General features: G+C 40.4%; 1 protein-coding gene across 2 annotated transcripts in view; it reads right to left on the minus strand.

Moving 5' to 3' along the window:
• Positions 1-17905, minus strand: part of BCKDHB (branched chain keto acid dehydrogenase E1 subunit beta) — a 268641-nt gene that overhangs the window by 239926 nt on the left and 10810 nt on the right. For both annotated transcript variants that reach the window (XM_075554842.1, XM_075554844.1), the window contains exons 2-3: positions 13222-13299; positions 9893-9961 (exon numbers count right to left, since the gene is read on the minus strand). In XM_075554842.1, the coding sequence (XP_075410957.1) occupies positions 9893-9961; positions 13222-13299 (147 nt within the window). The remainder of the gene's footprint in view (positions 1-9892; positions 9962-13221; positions 13300-17905) is intronic.

Consider the following 17905-nt stretch of genomic DNA (forward strand, 5'->3'; position numbering starts at 1 on the left):
CACACCGATCTATAAAGTCCTCTTCAGACTCATGAAACACATGCAATGACACCAAATGCAGGATGATTACATGCCAGTGGGTAGAAAGTCTTTGGATCCAGTGGCGGCGTAAGCATCTCAGCACTGGCAGGGGTCTCCACATAGCTTCTCCAGTACCCAGGGCTGCATCAGGATAGGTCCATGTGGCTTCTCCTCAGGGATGTCTAGCAGGGAGTCAGCCTTTTCAGTAGACAGTCTCCAAGGAAATAAGCCAAGTCGCTCCTACCTCCAAAAAGGAAAGAAACAGGTTTCCCAGAATTCTCAGGAGAAAGGCATGCCCACACAGAGGCCTCATTGGCTATGAACCAATTGTCAGACTAAACTTCAACCCTTCACTCTCAATCCTCTCAAGTTCCAAACTGACACCAGATTATGTAACTACCACAATAGCCAAAACCGAACACTTCCTGTGCCTGAGGTTGAGTACTGGGCTTGAGGATTGGATGGCTGACGAATACCAACAAAAGTACAGTGACAGGCCACGTGCAAGGCATAGTTGCTGCTGGATGGCCCCTTGGTTTGGAGGAATAAAGCTGCAGTTCTATCATGCAAAGTCATAAAAGAGGGAACAAATAACCCCTGATGCAGCAGGTCTGATAACAGCACCACCATTCGGGGTCCCGCAGTTAGTCTAAGAATGGGAATGTGATTCAGCAAGACTGAGAAGAAACACAGGTAAATAAGACATGTCACTTTCTACCAGGGCTGGGTAACTGGGGCATAAGACTAGACTATCAGCAGACATTCTAGCCTGATGAGATAGATGATTTAATCCTTGACTCGAACCAAGAATGATGTTATAGAAAACTCAGAGAATGGGTATGGGTATCCAGGGTATGGATATTGAGTTTGAAATCAAGCTAATAAATGATATAAGTTGTATCCCTCAACTTTGATAAACATTCCATGACAACAAAATAAAAACTCATAAATAAAAAAAATTTTATAAAAAGCTAAGCTTTTCATATGACTCTAAGTTGGTCAAATATTAAAAAAATGAGCTATAGTAATCATCGCACATGTTTGGCATGATGTGTCCCATTTTGGGATGAGTGCTGATATAAAATAATACATGAGTCTTAATGTATTCTGTAAAATTTATTTTCCTTGCTCTCAGGAAAGTCATTCATTCTATTAGAATCAAAACATCCACTTAACTTTTTTTCTAGTCACAATGACAAGAAAAATCTTTCCAGAAGATTAAAATACAGGAGCTATACCAAGGGCTTGAGTAGAAAATGTTTTGGAAATAATGACAGCAACATATGTATAAATATGCTTGATATAATCGATGTATGGAATGTTATAAGAGCTGTAAGAGCCCCCAATAAAATGATTTTAAAAAGATTAAAACACAAGATATAATTGTATTACAAATGTACCCAATTGAAATGAGCGTTTATAAAAAACATAATGGAAATTTGAATTTCTGTGTTTTTCAAAAATGTTATTTATCCTCAAAAATATTTAAGTCATCTAACATTAAAAAACAGACTACACATTTTAATTTCTATCAAATATTTTAATAAAATTATAAAGAAAGCCGAAGCTTATTTAAAAAATAAAAAGGTTATGAGCAGCCACCTAGCTTACAACTGTTGGTGCCTCTTCTGTCTGGAGCAAAGGGAAAGGAGCGATGCAAGGAAGCAAATCCAAAGATCTAATAGACTGACCCACAGGCTTCCCTAACCGGCGACCAGAAAAGCCTGGATGCCGCCATTGACCACTCTGCCCAGGATCGCAAGAGAAGGTACTGGATACGGCAGGAGAAGAAGGTAGGGAAATTTCAGAATTCAATCTAAGAGTTCAAATTCAAAGCACTATCGAATATATTGACCTGACAGAGTCGGGTAAGACCCCCTAGACTGGTCTTCTAACTTAGAATGGAAGACACTTTCAAAGATCTCCTGGCTAAGGAAGGAGGAGAAGCCAAGTCCTCCCCAGCTCAAGACTTATTGCTACGAGGCACAGGTCAGACATCCCTCTGCCGTCCATCCTTTAGCCCACTCTGGCACCAGCCATCCCTCAACAACACACTACTTTCCTAACTGCAGTGGCCACAGAGAACTCACAAACAATACTCACAACAGAGGGGTTTATTAGGGAAGTCAACAGGTTATCATAAGTCAGGATCATTAGACAGCCTTTGGTTCACAGCAGCACCTCTCTTAAGTCAGCAGCCAAATCTCTCTCAGTCCTGTAGGCCCTTGGCTTCTGCCTGTGTGGGCCAGGAAGCCTGCTGTCAACTCTGCCTTGAAGTCTCATCGCTTTTGCAGCATTCCTTGTTCTGTCTCTTGGTCTTCTTGCCTCAGCCTTTGGTCTCCAATGCAGCAGCCTCTTGTGCCTCTGGTCTCGGCCTGACCAGTTCAGGCAGGGATCTTGCACATACTCCAAATGTGGCACTTCTCCCATGATGGTCCCAGAAATGCATTCTCTCCGCTTCTGGGATGGCTCTCTTCTACAGAAGCATTGCTTTGAAGGAGGTGTGGGTTTTGTCACCCTCTATTAAATGGTGACTCAGAATACAGCCCACCTTAATCCTTCCATTAGCACAGCTGAGCACTTCCTCCACAATGGGATTCTAACCCCAGGCATCGAGGCTAGTATTTATAATACACCACAAAAGTGATTATGGCTAGAAGGGTCATATTAATTAAATGATCTCACTTAGGAAAGAAAGAATAGAAACAGAAACACGAGAAAGAAGTGGCATTAAGTGATGTTATATTGAAGGGATTATAATCAATGAAATGAAATAAAATGTATATGAATTGTTGAATGAAAAACCGATTTTCTCTGTAAACCTTAACCCAATTCGCAATATTTTTTTCAAAAGAAAACAAAGAAGTTTTGTAGTACCATGTCCAATTGAAAGGTTCCTGACTTCTAAGAACTAAGAAAATTAAAATCGTTACTAATCTTTTAAAAATTATTTTAATAGGCATGTTAAGAAAAAAATCTATACCAACTTATTAATATCTGTTTGGGGAATAGTTAGACACTTTATAATCTATATATGGTATTCAATCAGCATTTAAGTCAGAAATGTATAAACATCTATGGGGGTGATAAATTATATATTTCAGTTCCCTGAGGAATTTTAATGAATTTAAATTTTTTTTGTCAGTAAAATTGCCCAGAGGCCAAACTTCATTTCACAGAATTGCATTTTCAACAGCACCTTGACACTACATCCAAAAGTATAACTCAGGAAGCCTCCGTCTTGCAGCAGGAATATATATATTACTCTTTCTGCTAAAGATCTTATTTTCAACTTTCATAATTCATGTAAAAGTATGAAGGTTGTCAAAAGATTTTGCTTACAGAACTCAAATGTAAAGCAAAGCTTATTACACTGGAAAAAGACTTTTTAAAAGAATATTAAATTCAGCACCTACATGATAAAATAATTGTTATAGTCATAAATCCTGTAAAAGAAAAACCTCAAAACATAGAAAGTATCCTATTAAAAATAAATTAAAACACATAGAATAAGCAATAGGATCATCCAGTCCTTTTCTCTCATTTTATATACTGATGCCCAAAGTCAACTCCCAAATGTCAGCAAGGTGCACATGGGGTCACTGCAAGTGGAAATCAGCCCAACAACAACCACCACCTAAGAGGGAAAACAGTCTCCTCCAAAGCCTGGCCTAGTTTTCCTTCCTGACTTCAGTGTATTCAAGTCTCTGGTTATACAATTTCTGCGATGTTTACATAAGAAAACAAGTAAGTGGTTATATTAGTTTTCCCAAGCTGCTATGACAAGCCGCGCTGGTGGAAAGGAATGAATACGGTAAAGGAAACATCAAGTCCTGTGGAAAGGCAGATGTTTAGGCCTGTGGACCCACGCGGTAAGTCCTCGCTGCTCCCTCCTTTACCTAAGCGTGCTCTGAGAGTCAGCAACCAAACATGGCCTACCAACAGCACCGAGAAATTGGAACATGAACAAGAAAACTAAATAAAGCACATCAGATCTTTCCTAACACGCAGACCCATGCAAGGAAATGTTAGTAAAGAACACGAATTTTATACTCGTATTACGTATATGGTGCGTAGAATCTTTTTCAAGTCAATAAATGAAAGCACGTGTGATTTTCTACATCAACTCACACATACCCTAAAAAATCAAACTTTAGTGCTCTCTCCTAGTCTACCTTTACTCTCTCCTAGTCCCAATTTAAGAAACCCTTAAACGGTGAGCCCTTTCAGAACTAAAATTTAGAGCTTATTAGATGTGGTGCAGTGGGGTAAGCCTTGGACTGCCAACAGCAAGGTTGGCAGCTTCTCCACAGGAGAACGATGAGCGTGCTTGCTCCCCTAAAGATTTGCAGTCCCAGAGACCCTAAGGTTTCTCTGGGGTCACTGTGCAGCAGCATCAACTCCGAGGCAGTGGCACTGGGGGACCGGCAGCTTCCCTAGCCTCCCTCTAGTTCCAGTCGTTTGCTCCTGATCAATGCATTTGCTTGTCCAAAGGGTTTCAAGCCACCAGTTGAAATGCAACCCATTAATGAGGCTACACCATCCTATTTCTTTTCCGTTTTCAAAGCATTTAGATTATTGTTTTCATCTATCAAAAGACAGGGAAGGAAGAGAGAGGCCGTTTAGTAATACCAGGCTCACGCTCATCGGGGTTATTGGAATACAGAAAAGCTCTGTTCCTCCCTTCCTTTGTTACAGCACTGTCCCTAGTGACACAATCCCTTCTTTTTAATATGAAATACTAGTCAGCTTTATTGTGTTGGGTAATAAACTGTAATCTTTCAAATTCTACTTTCTGATGAACTTAAAGTGCTCTGCGACAATTTCAGAGTGCTGGGGAATGCCAGTAGGCAGTCTCATTTCAAAGGAAAGGCTGCCACCTACTGACTGTAATCTCTTCCCACAGAAAGCTAACCGATCCCTCACGAGACAGTTCTCCTTAGAGACATTTAGTGCAATATATTCAACTACATCAACATAATCTCTTAAACAGAAGCCAAAATGACCACAACCAAGACAATTCCAATTCATAATAATCCTGGATACAACTTTTTAGTTCTCTTAAATATAAATTATTAAAAATATATATAATTATCTTTTCTTTTTTTTAACAAGCATGTGGCAGGTTTCTGTTTTGCTAGAAATTCCAGTCGACATTGAAAAGGGCAGCTACTTATCACAGTTGTTGTTCGGCGTCATCAAGTTGGTCCCCAGTCAGAGCAGAATGGAACTGCCCAGGCCTGCCGCCTCACAGCGTTGACGGCTGAGCCCATTGATGCCACCACTGTGTCGATCCCTCTCATGGAGGGTCTGTCTGCTCTGCCCTGACCTGCCACTTTAAAAGCACGTGAGTGATGTTTCTAAATGTGCTAAACTAACCCACGACTGGACCGGCACAGCTCTCCTCCCCACTTCCTTATTTGTCACTTCTGAAAGTTCACTTCTCATTAGAGAGCCTAATAGTGATTCAGTGGATCATCTCAAACAATTTGGAATGAGTTGCTATTTGATCATAATCCCACAGTTATTAGAAAAATTCACAGGAGTTGCCAACAATGAAATGAACACAGCTAGGTCACCATTAATTAATTAGCTCAGCCTCCTGCACTGTAGATAAAAATCTGCAAGTGCCCACTAAGCATAATAGGCTTTTCAAGTGACAGTTAATCTCTCTCCAACTTAACCAATATTCTGTAAAAAAATTAGACCAAGCAAATAGGGACAAAATGGGGGGCTAGTTACGATGAGTACAAGAATGAAGAAAATGTTCTGAAACGGATCTGGTGATGACTGTATACCTTTTCTTGATGTGACTGAACTATTGAATGGTGTGATACGTGAATTATATGCCAGTAAAATTGTTTTTAGATTTGGTTTAATATTTAAAATACAAAATAGGTACAGTAAGCCACCATCTAGATAAGAATGCAAAGGGTAAGTTCACTCACTCAACAACATACACCTAATAAATATGGTCAGATATGGTATTAGGAGTCAAGGATGCACAAGTGAAAAGATCTTTTGCCTCCGAAGAGCTGCCTGGTGTGTAAACTTGGGTAAGAAAAATCTGCACTATAACCTAAAAGTGTCGGAGAAGTCATCTGACCGGTGCCAGAGTGGTGTTGGAGTGTGCTTGGACAGCTAGGAAGAGGGCTCTCCGAAAGGAGGAAAGAAGAGTCGCGTGTTTGTCTGCTACATCAGTGAGGGAGAAAGTTATAGATGACATGTGCAAAGGATAAGTGATATCTAGCGGGGCCAGGGAAAGTGTAAATCAACAGCAATCAACGGCAAATCAACATTAATAATAAAGTGAATGGATTATTAATTGTCTTTTGTATATACAGCAGAGTTTTTTATATAGCTAGCAAAGAAACGTGAATTTTAGAATAATCATGTCTCAAATAATGATGCTCAAACTGGACAGAGGCGACACTTACCAGAAGGGAGAACACTAAGAGAGGCAATTAAGTCACCCATGCGGTGATGAGCAAGGGGCTGAAGTGCCGGGGTAGGAGAATGAAGGCTCCAAATGAAAGGTAATTATAGACAAACTGTACCGATGAAACTGGCAAAAGTTGACTGGATGTGTACGGTCAGAAGGAAAGATTAGGAGCTCCCCTTTCTGGTTTAGAAAGATTGCAGCGCCCAGGCAGGCACTACAGTAGGAGACACGCGTCCACCGGGAAGATGGAATTAGCTCAGCTTCTTACAGTCCTCCGTGTGAAAGGACCGTGAGACACTGGCGTGAAGATGCTGCGGTGGCTACTCACATTGAGCATGGGGATCTGAAGCCCAGGACAGGGTTCTGGACTAGAAATGGGCATTGAGAGGTCGTCAGTATGGAAGGAGAAGGGAACAGGAATGAAATGCTCCAGGCAGAACGAGCACAATAAGAAATAAAGTACCAAAGTCAAGAAAGGGCTCTTCAGCTTAAAAGAAGCAAGCAGCCAGCCTGCCACAAGACTGGATCTGGCCAGAGTAGCAATGCCGATAGTGGCTAAACAGCGCGCTGATACCAGGAATTAAAATGCCTAAGTTACAGAAGGAAACGTCTTACTCGAGTCTATCATGGTCTAGAAGTAAAGACACCTATAGTTTTGCTCACGAGATGAGTAATTTTTCTTCTTTATGCTTATCTGTATTCCTATCATTATAAATTGTAGGATAAAAAAATGTAACTTGACCCAGAGTTTTGTCTTTGTCTTGGTTCCTGAGCTATAGCCCATGAAACCTTAGCCTCTCCCTAGTGATTGTCTTCAAGAAGCCTCCAAAACACACCAAGGGGACGATGGTAATAAACAGCCTCCCTTTGAAGGCTGGACAGGCCAGAACCAAAGAGAGAACTGACGCGGGCTGTGCTTCAATCAGCCACACCAGGCAATGCAGCCCAGGGCCGCTCCCGATGCCCAAGTCCCCTGGGTTTCCAGCACGATGAACACACTGATGCACACAGAAAGCAGGGCTGTCTCTTTGGGGGACATGTAAGCTCAGCATTGGGAACCCTTCTAGACCTCAACTTCTATGGCTCTTCATTTGCATCATTTCTGGTACAATAGAACTATCATTGTTAATCCAAGAAAATGTCGAGAAAGATTGCTACTAGGATTTCAGTGCATATGTGCATCAGTTTATTGCAACAAAACCTGTTTAAATATGTCTCTCGGCTCCCTGATGGCTGCACACAGGTTCTCTCGGGGATACACATGCCTCAGAGGGTCTCCCCTTAGGGCGCCTTCAGAAAAGCTCGTTGTAATCGTAGTTTGTAAGGGGATCCGGGAGGACAGTTCAATTCCACTCAGAGGTCAACTCAGAAGGGGAGGGGAGTGTTTTTTGGGATTCCAGAGATGTACACTTGATAAGATTTCTAGAACAAAGGATGATCAAGGGCGCTTATTTTTTTTAAAAAAAAGACATAAGAGCGTTGAACACTATGTTGGTGATAAAAATGTGAGGATGTGTCCGTGATGCATCACAGCACCGCGCCTGCTCATTTCTCCAGGGCGGCAAAGGGCGTCCTCGGGGGGGCTTCACTGGGCAATATTACGGCGGCCTCCGCTTTCCCGCCCAGCTCTTGCCCCTCCAGACTTCGTTTTGTTCCTCAAATTCAAAAGCACTGAAAAGGAGCAATTGGAGCCCCTTGAGGATGGTTTCAGGGGAGAAGCACAGAATCCCTCGGGGAAGCGCTACACTACCTCCACATGTGCACGGATCTGGAGGAAGGCTAAGTCAGGAACACCTTCACCATTTGATATTGTTTAACAAAAGTCGCTATGATTGTATAGCAAGACTTCCTGATTTACCCTCATATACAATTTCCCATGTGTTCTGCACCAAACAAAGTGCTTGGAATTCTCGAACCTAAGAGAATAGTAGGTCAGAAGGGTTAGAGACTCAAGGGACTCCCAAGCTTACAAGTGTCTTCCTGAAAGTGGGAAGGGAAAATCTATATGTGTGGTCATCTGGTCAGAAGTGAGGGTTCTGGGGAAACTCCCAAGCTTGCAGCTGGCGCCTGAGGTCTTGGACACAGTTAGCAGTCTGAAGAACCATGTCCTTTCACTTGTGAGGTCCGACCCAGTTCGAGGGGGTTCAGGTCAGAGGAAGAAATGCAGCAGTAGAACATATGGGAATAGAATTGATATTGAATTAATCCTTGCAATTTAATGTCAGTAAACTGGATTTGATATTCCCACACATACACGCGTTACTTTCAAAATCAACCTTTTAAAAGGTTCTAACACTTTGCTAAGGTCTGTACGTTTATAATAATCTGAGTGAACTGGAAAAATAACCTTTTCCCCATCTATCTCAAACTCTAACCAACGATTGTACAAAATGAGGAGAAAGCAGAGGGCCAGGCCCTGGAAACTCACTGGCTAGAAGTGACAGAAAACAGACCGAGCTGAGCGTTGCGGGTAAGGGCCACAAGACTTGCCGTGACAGGCTTCACTGGCACACAACAATCTCGGAGAGCAGCGGGATAGGGGATGGCACACCACAGTAAAATGCAAGCCTCAAGACCGGCACTCCTACACACGTGCTTCACAGAACAAGGGCAAAGGCAAGACGTAAGGAAGATGTCCATTCCTCCTATCCCCAAACTTAACTGCTTTGCCAAAAAAAAAAAAAAAAACGTCAAGCGCATCCCTACCAGTCCCAAGTCAGAAACCATTCTTTACAAAGCAGGTCGTAGGGGGAGGAACGTTAGGATGGGCGACAATGCACCCTAAGGGGTTGCTAAATCTAAGTGAGTCAAATGAAATGAGTAAAATCAATAAACAGAAATTCATCACATTCCAGGCAAATGACAAAGATGAGTTGGGATAAACCAAAAGAACTGTGAAGAAGAGTAATAAAAGATTCAATATGTTACAGAAAATATGTGAACAGAACCGACAGAATCTTGGACTACAAGTAACAGCGCTGAGATTGGCTACGGCAGAAGCAGGAGGATCTCAGAAGTTCTCTTGGCAGATGAACGAAAGGATAAATAACACATTTAATAAAGTTTTTAAATCTACATATGTGTAATCTGGACTAAATCAGAATTATCCGTGTGTCTGTGGAAATGAAAAGGAGTCCATCTACACAAGAAACATATGGCTAAACAACATGACAGGCAAATGTTGTATAATAAAAACCCGAAAAACTCAGAACTTATGTAAGGTGGGCACCTGTCAGAGAAGGGAAAATCAAGTCACTTTTTAGTAAAAAGAGTGATAATAAAGGGTTAAGACTGCACCTGTCAGAGGTGGAAATCTTGTGAGACCTCCTAGGGAAAAAGCCCAGTGCCATCAAAGTCAGTTCTGTATTGTTACGATCTGTAAGCAAAAGTTTACAAGAACATAATTCATACATAAAAATACTAACTTACCATATTTGTCTCGCAAGCCAACGGTGCATCTAAAGACTCCACCAAAGGCAACATCTTCACCAAATATTACTGAAAGACAATGTTTAAAAAAGCACATTTAATTTAATAATCCCTAAATTATGCTAACTTTGAGAAAGAAGTAATAGAAATGTTTACCTTATATATCACAAAACAGAAATCGGCCATAGCTCTAGATCAGGCTATCTCAACTTGGCATTATTTGCTTAGTAATTCTTAGCCATGGGTACTGTCTTGTGAATTACAAGATGTTTAGAACCATCTGTGGACTCTAGCCACGAAATATCCACACAAATATGGCATCCAAAATTATCTCCAGACATTGCTAAATATACGAGCGGAGAAGGAAAGTCAGGAGGTGAGAGGTGTAAAAACGCCCCTTCTTGAGAAAGAACCACTAATCTAGAATTTCATCTTGTTTAACCCATGAGAAATAATGAGGTCAGAGAAGAAGCATGTGACTTGCCAGTTGGAAAGCTACAAGTAAATCCGTGGCTCACACTCAGGGCTCCTGAGTCCCGGGCCACTGCTTTTCGTATGCATGGGATGCTGTGAGTCAGCCATCTGAAGAGCTAAGGAAGGCCATTCTAGGCCAAATGAATGGTCTTAAAGAGAAAAATGACTTATGTTAACAGAAAGGAACAGTCTGGCTGAAACATGGTAAACAAGGCAAAGAATGGTATTAGTAAAACTGAGATGAGCTTTAAAGTCAAGTAAAAATAAAAGAGGGGCTATTAAGAGATCTAAAATCTAGTCCCATGAATGCAATTAATCAACCACGTGAACCCTGAGGAAATAAACTTCTCTGTGCTTCAATTTACTTAGTTTTGCATATAAGAATCATCCTGGGATCCAATTCTAAACAAACCAGCTATAATTGGAGCACTTACTCAAAAGCCAATATCCAACTTATTTAGAATCGATTCAGTGGCCATATAAGAACTCAGGAATTATAAGGATACATGCTAACCACTGTCCGGTTAGTGAGCACATATAGCAACATTAGCCACAATTTACACTTTTAAACAAATTAAAAATATTACAGCTATACTATTTTCTAGTGGAAATTAAACTCCACCTGAGAAATGTTGATACCTGTCACCTTTCAAAGATCTGTAAAAACAAAACTGCTAAGAAATTATTGTTATTAAAATACATTAAAGAAATAAACATAGTTGGACATGCAACATATTTTTCTCATATGACCTAGGTATACAGATTTCAGTAGTCAGACTAGGTGCAACAAGACTGTGGGGGGCGGGGGAAATGGGAAATTAATGCCAGAAACATATTTCAGTTCATAATAAAATTTTAAAAACTAAAATCCACATCACCAATTTGAATAAATTTTCAGAATGGAGATTTGATCCCTCATTTCATTCTCCAGTCTAGTTCTAGCTTCCTTCTTAAATATAACTTGTCTTTCACTTGACCTTGAAACTAAGAATACTCAAGGATAAATCCAAGATTAATCATTTAAAATACATATAAGTAAAGCCAATCATATTTTAAAATATATCATGGAAGAACAACTATTTTTCTACTAATAATTCAATAAATTATTTATAAAGATATTTCCAAAATGAGCAACTTGAATGGAAATGTCCCCCAAAAGGAAGGAAAGCATCAATTTTATATTATCTATATTGACAGCTTCATGAGGTAATACTTGAGGTTTTTCTCCAGGGACAAATAGGAGGACAAGAAGGTTGTTCATCCAGAAAGCATTAATACAGGATCACAGACACACATACGACAAAGGAATGTTAACTCAGTGGCAGTAGCTACTAGTACGGAATATCTGCAGATTATAGATGAGTTTCATTCCTAAATCTGCCCTAAGTCAAATTTATATATAATGTATGGTTCATATCTAAAGTCAGTCAAATGTTTCTCTTAGTATATAAGATATAGTCTTCCTCTCTATGTATAATAAACATTAACAAAACACTTCTACATACTCTAAAGCATTTTTAGTCAATACTAATAAGGTTTTGGTGCATATTTCAAAGTAGCATCCAGGGTGTTACTAAAAACCATTGCATGTACCTTGAATTTTAATGGGCTTTACAGTGGTTTATTGTAACGACAGCTTGTACATAAATCATACTTCTGTATCAGAGAGACTGTTTGTACTAACTAATAATGAGTGAATTTTTAAAAGTGGGTTAATATCACAATTTGATTATTTACTCTGCATCATTTAATCAGGTCTTTTGAAAATGTCAAGTAGATACAGTGTTAAATCCTTTTTAAAATCATTTTTTGGGGGCTCATAAATCTCTTATCACAATCCATACATCTATCCACTGTGTCAAGTTCATTTGTACATTTGTTGCCATCATCATTCTCAAAATATTTGCTTTCTACTTAAGCCCTTGGTATCAGCTCCTCATTTTCTCCTCTCTCACGAACCCTTGATAATTTATAATTTATTATTATTTTTTCATGTCTTACACTGTCCGATGTTTCCCTTCACCCACTTTTCTGTTGTCCGTCCCCCAGAGAGGGGGTTATATATAGATCCTTGTGCTCAGTCCCCCCTTTACAGTGTTAAATCTTAAGGGTTAATTTTGTCAAGCAAATCTTTCATTCTAAATTTGCATGCTATTATAAAACTGCTGCCACTGGATAGAGCAGAGGTGGTACACTGGTGGTTATGGGAGCTGGAGGCACAGGGAATCCAGGGTGGATGATACCTTCAGGACCAGGGGTGTGAGGGGCGGTGCTGGGAGAGTGGAGGGTGAGTGGGCTGGAAAGGGGCAACTGATTACAAGGATCCACATGTGACCTCCTCCCTGGGAGATGGACAGCAGGGAAGGGGGCGGAAGGGAGACTCCAGATAGGGCAAGATATGACAAAATAACAATCTATAAACTATAAAGGGCTCATGAGGGAAGGGGGAGCGGGAGGGAGGGGAAAAAATGAAAAAAAGAGGACCTGATACAAAGGGCTTAAGTGGAGAGCAAATGCTTTGAAAATGATTAGGGCAAAGAATGTACAGATGTGCTTTATACAATTGATGTATGTATATGTGTGGATTGTGATAAGAGTTGTATGAGCCCCTAATAAAATGTAAAAAAAGAAAAGAAAAAAAAAACTGCTGCCACTGAGTTAATTCCATCTCGCGGTGATCCTCGGTGTGTCAGCATAGCTGTGCTCCAGGGTTTTCAATGACTGATTTTTCAGAAATAGTGTACAAGGTCTTTCTTCAGAGGCAACTCTGGGTGAACTCGAACCTACAAACTCTCTTAGCAGATGAACACATTAACTGCTACCACCACTCACAGGAAAGCCCAAATGAAGTTTACCTGCAGTGGGATCCTTTGCCAATGAATTATCCAAGGCACTTGTTACTGACTGGAAAAGATTCATTTTCTGTGTTTGCCCTGTGAAAATCAAAAGGTGTTGCAAACATTATAAAATACATAAAAATAACCAGTTTCTCCCTCCCTATTTCTTATCCATTAGATCTAAACATTGGTCTCAGTGGTTATAAAAGGAGACATGAAACTAAAGCAGACCTAAGATTCATTAGCTACATACAAGTTCATTCCAAGAAAACAAACAAACAAACAAAAAATAACCAGTTTCTTAGCAGTTGATTATAACTTGATTTAAATTCAGCTAAAAGGAGGTATGGAATATAGAATCTGCATTTATGGAATGGTTTACTGACTCTGTGGATAACACCAAACCAAACTAGACCTTAAGAAGTTGTTGGTGAGGAAACCTTACGTGTATTAAACATTTTAAAAATACATATAAAAAGGGAAAAAGAATATAATTGAATGACCAAATTTGTGAAAACAATAAAAGCTATGAAAATCAGAAAGGGGAATCAGGATGAGAGTGGCATGTTCAGAATCTAAAACATGAAGAAAAGCAAGCGATAAGTGACTAGTATCATGTATTAAGCATGCTACCAATAGCAATTGATAATGGACCATAAAATTATGGGTAAAGTGACATATAAACCTTAGTAGCCAGAAAACACATGTTAGTGAAAAGATGAATACATTAGAAACCTCATCCATTGTTGCTAAAAAGTACATTCCCTGTAGAGTTCAATATTTTCCCCAAAAAAGTTCAACAAAAAATTACCATATGACCCCATAATTCCACCCCTAGTTATACAAGGTTAAGTCAGAAAGTACTGCCACAAAACCATAGAAAACTTTATGAAACAATGTACAGCTATTGTTTCCTGATAGCCTCCCTCCAGGTCTACACACTTTGACAGCAGTGTTTCCCTCTCTCCATCCCACCCTGAGCAATGCCACGCTTCTGATTTATCATTTACAGCACCTCAAACCGCAGCTGTGGTTTCTCCAGTGACGCGAGTTGTATTTCTTTGCAATATTCTTTGTGTGTGGAGACAAAATGAAGTCTGAAGGAGTGAGATCAGGACTTGGAAAGTGGATGTGGTAAGGTTTTTCAATGAATTCTCCTAACACAGATTTTGCTACACTCAAAGAATAAGCAGGTGCATTGTCGTGATTAAAACAAACATTTTTTAATTCATCAAACAATGCCCCTACCTTTTTCGCACCAATATAGTTCCAATTATCTTAACATGTCTTCTGAATAAGTCCTCACAATCATCCTATGTCTTTCAAGAATATCTGTCAAGATCATCCCCTTCGAATTCCCGCAAAAACAGTGGCCATAACTTTCTGGAATTGAACTGGTCCCGTACACCCCCTTGGAAGCCATGAGTTTGAAACTTTTTTCTTGAAGGTACCGAGACTACAACACGATGAACACAATTAACGTTGTACACTTAAAAATCATTAACAGGCAACATTTTTGCTACATATATTTTATCACATTAAAAAACTAAGTTAAAAATGATCCATTTATTCTTGGATTAAGCCTGGTGTCCACAGACCAAGGCTGTAAAGTCTTGCTATCATACAGCGCATACTGGAAAGTGGATTTTTGCAGATGCAGTAAAGTTAAAGTTGTGAATACTTTATCATTTGCTCTCCTTTGACCCATTTTAAATTTGTTCAAGTTTCTAATAATCTGGGATTTGTTGTTGTGTTGTTGTTTCGGGTTTTTCCTTGTTATATTTTGTTGCTGTTGGTTTCTTGCTGAGTTTCAGTACAGGTATCTCTATAGAGACTATAACTTGATTAATGGTTTCTTGGGAGTATGGCAGGGGAGTGTGGGGAAATGGAGAGCTAAAATGAGTACAAGAAAGAAGAAAACATTCTAAAATTGAGTGTGCTAATGATCGTACATGACTTTTTTAATATGACTGAACTATTGAATAGTATGATATGTGAATTATGTGCCAACAGAACTATTCATTTTTTAAAATTAAAACTAAAATTTTTTTAAATGATCAGTGTGTTCACACGAATTTAAAATTACAAAACGCACCTTAGTCATCTAGCATGCTAGAGGAAAAAAGAATCACTCATATTCTAAACCAAAAACCATCGAGTCGGTCCTGACTCATTGTGACCCTCTAAGACACGGTAGTCCTGCCCCCATGAGTTTCTGAGGCTGTAACTCTTTACAGGAGTAGAAAGTCCTGTCTTTCTCCTGGTGGTTTTGCACTGTGGACCTTGCTAAAGTTAGCAGCCCAACCTATGTCCACTGTGTTAGTCTGGGCTGACTAGAGAAACAAATTCATAGACACTTATTTGTGTGTAAAGGAGAACTTTATATCAAAGAGTAATTGTATATTAAGAAAACAACCCAGCCCAGTCTATTTCAAGTCCATAAGTCTGATATTAGTCCATATGTCTAATACCAGTCTATAAATTCCTCTTTAGACTCATGCAACATATGCAATTATGCTGAATGCAGGAAGATCACGGGCCAGTGGGTGGAAAGTCTTACGGATCCAGTGGGGGTAGAAGCATCTCAACACTGGCATGGGTCTTCACATGGCTCCTCCAGTTCCAGGTACCTGGCTCCATCAGCATACCTCCATGTGACTTGTCAACAGAATGTCGCACAGGGAGAGAGCGTGCGCCACCTCCAGGGAGGAAGACAGGAGTTCCCAGAATCCTCTGCAGAAGCCATGCCCACACAGAGGCCTCATTGACATGCAAGACTCCACCCCCCTTTGCAAATTGACAGATTATGTAACTGCCACATCTACTATGTCACCAGAGTTCCTACATTGTTCTATAAAGAATCTTTTATTAAGCCAGTGGTTCTCAACCTTCCTAATGCCACGACCCTTTAATACAGTTCCTCATGTTGTGGTGACCCCCTAACCATGAAATTATTTTCGTTGCTACTTCACAACTGTAATTTTGCTACTGTTATGAATCAAGACACCCCTGTGAAAGGGTCGTTCGACTCCAAAAGGGTTCACGACCCACAGGTTGAGAACCACTATATTAAGCTTTAAGCAAGACAAAGTCAAGGGAACCTCATTGCTCATAAACAGAGGCTGGTGGATGCATCTGACTGGATACTTTCTATAAATGCCCAGGCAAGTTCCCTAGTTCTTTGTGCGTACTTTCTGAATACCAATTAATCCATTTTCATCCGCACCTTGCTGAGGTCAAACTACTCCCTCCCTGGACTTGCCCTGACTTGTGCCAGGATAACCACTCCAAAGCAAACAACCACCTCAAAACTCACTGCCACGGAGTCCATGCTGACCCCTAGAGATCCCCTGCCCTGGGGGTCTCCAAGGCAGTAACTGTTTACAGGCATAGAAAGCCCAGTCTTTCTCCCTCAGTGTGGAGCTGCTGGTGGTTTGTAACTGCTGACCCTGAGGATCACTACCCAAATTGTAGCCACTCCCAGGGCTTCTGAAGCACAGCCACGCTGCTGGTGTATTGGTCAGCAAGTACTGGGGAGGCAGCATAAAGAATGTGAATAGTACCTTATGTCAACATTCAAAATGCAGGTGAGCCCCACTGTTGACCCATCTTCCATAAACAAATTCCTTTAGAATTTAAATTCGTATGCATTTTCTCATGAATTGTGGATTTTCTTTAAAAAACCTTTGACTACACTGAGGTTGGTGGGCTTTTTTCAGCAAGGCTGCTTTTTTTAAGGCAAGCTTTTAAGGCCACGGGGAGCTCTGCTGGTACAATGGTTATGTGGTCAGCTGGTAACCATCAAGTCAGCCAGCTCCCCTGGGGAAAGACCAGGCTTTCTAGTTCCACAGAGTGTCAGCCTCAGCATCTCACAGGGGCAGTGCTACCCTTTCCTAGAGGGTTGCTATGCGTCAGCATCGATTGGACGGCAGTGAATTTGGTTTGGGGTTTCTGTTTTAAGACCACAGATCTTGAAAGCTGGGTGCCATCAACATCCTACAGCACCCCATTTCAGTGATGGTCTCCTGAGAGTAAGCAGGGAGCAGGGTGAGGGCGGCTTGATCTCGGTCGAGCTGAAACCTTGAGTGGGAGTTCAAGTTCACTTGTAGAATGCATGTGTATGTTATGGTGCTGTCCAGGAAGCAGGCAAGTGCTAACTGTTAAGTGAGCAGAGGAGGCTGGCTGCTCCCATTTAAGAGGCACAGTCTTGAAAACCACGCTGGTGGACTCTGTCCTAGGAGTTGCTATGAGCCAGAATGGATTCCATGGCTGTGGATTTGGTTTGAAGTGTATAAATTATAGAGTGAATCACTTCGTGGGAAATATATTAACTCGCTGGGAAATTACATTAGAAGCAATCTTCATACATTTAATAATTCTAATAATAGTATCATTAATCCAGTCAATAATACTCATTAAAATAATGATGAGGAAACTATTTTGCCTAAAGCACAAAAAGGTTTACGTATAACGTAAGAGACAGAACAAAATTACTTCAAAAGCAATGACAGGGTCAAAACAGCAAATGCAGTAACATTCATTCACTATAGAGGAAGCTATTTTTTTTAAGAAAAAAGTTCATCTATATGTATGATGGTAGCAGAGAGCAAGTATATCAACAAATCTGTATGGTACATTCTCACCAAACAAAAACCCAAGTTGCCAGCAGAGAGCAATCCTCAAATGCAACAAGGACTTACAG

Source organism: Tenrec ecaudatus, chromosome 7 (genome assembly GCF_050624435.1).
Source record: "Tenrec ecaudatus isolate mTenEca1 chromosome 7, mTenEca1.hap1, whole genome shotgun sequence".
NCBI lineage: Eukaryota > Metazoa > Chordata > Mammalia > Afrosoricida > Tenrecidae > Tenrec > Tenrec ecaudatus.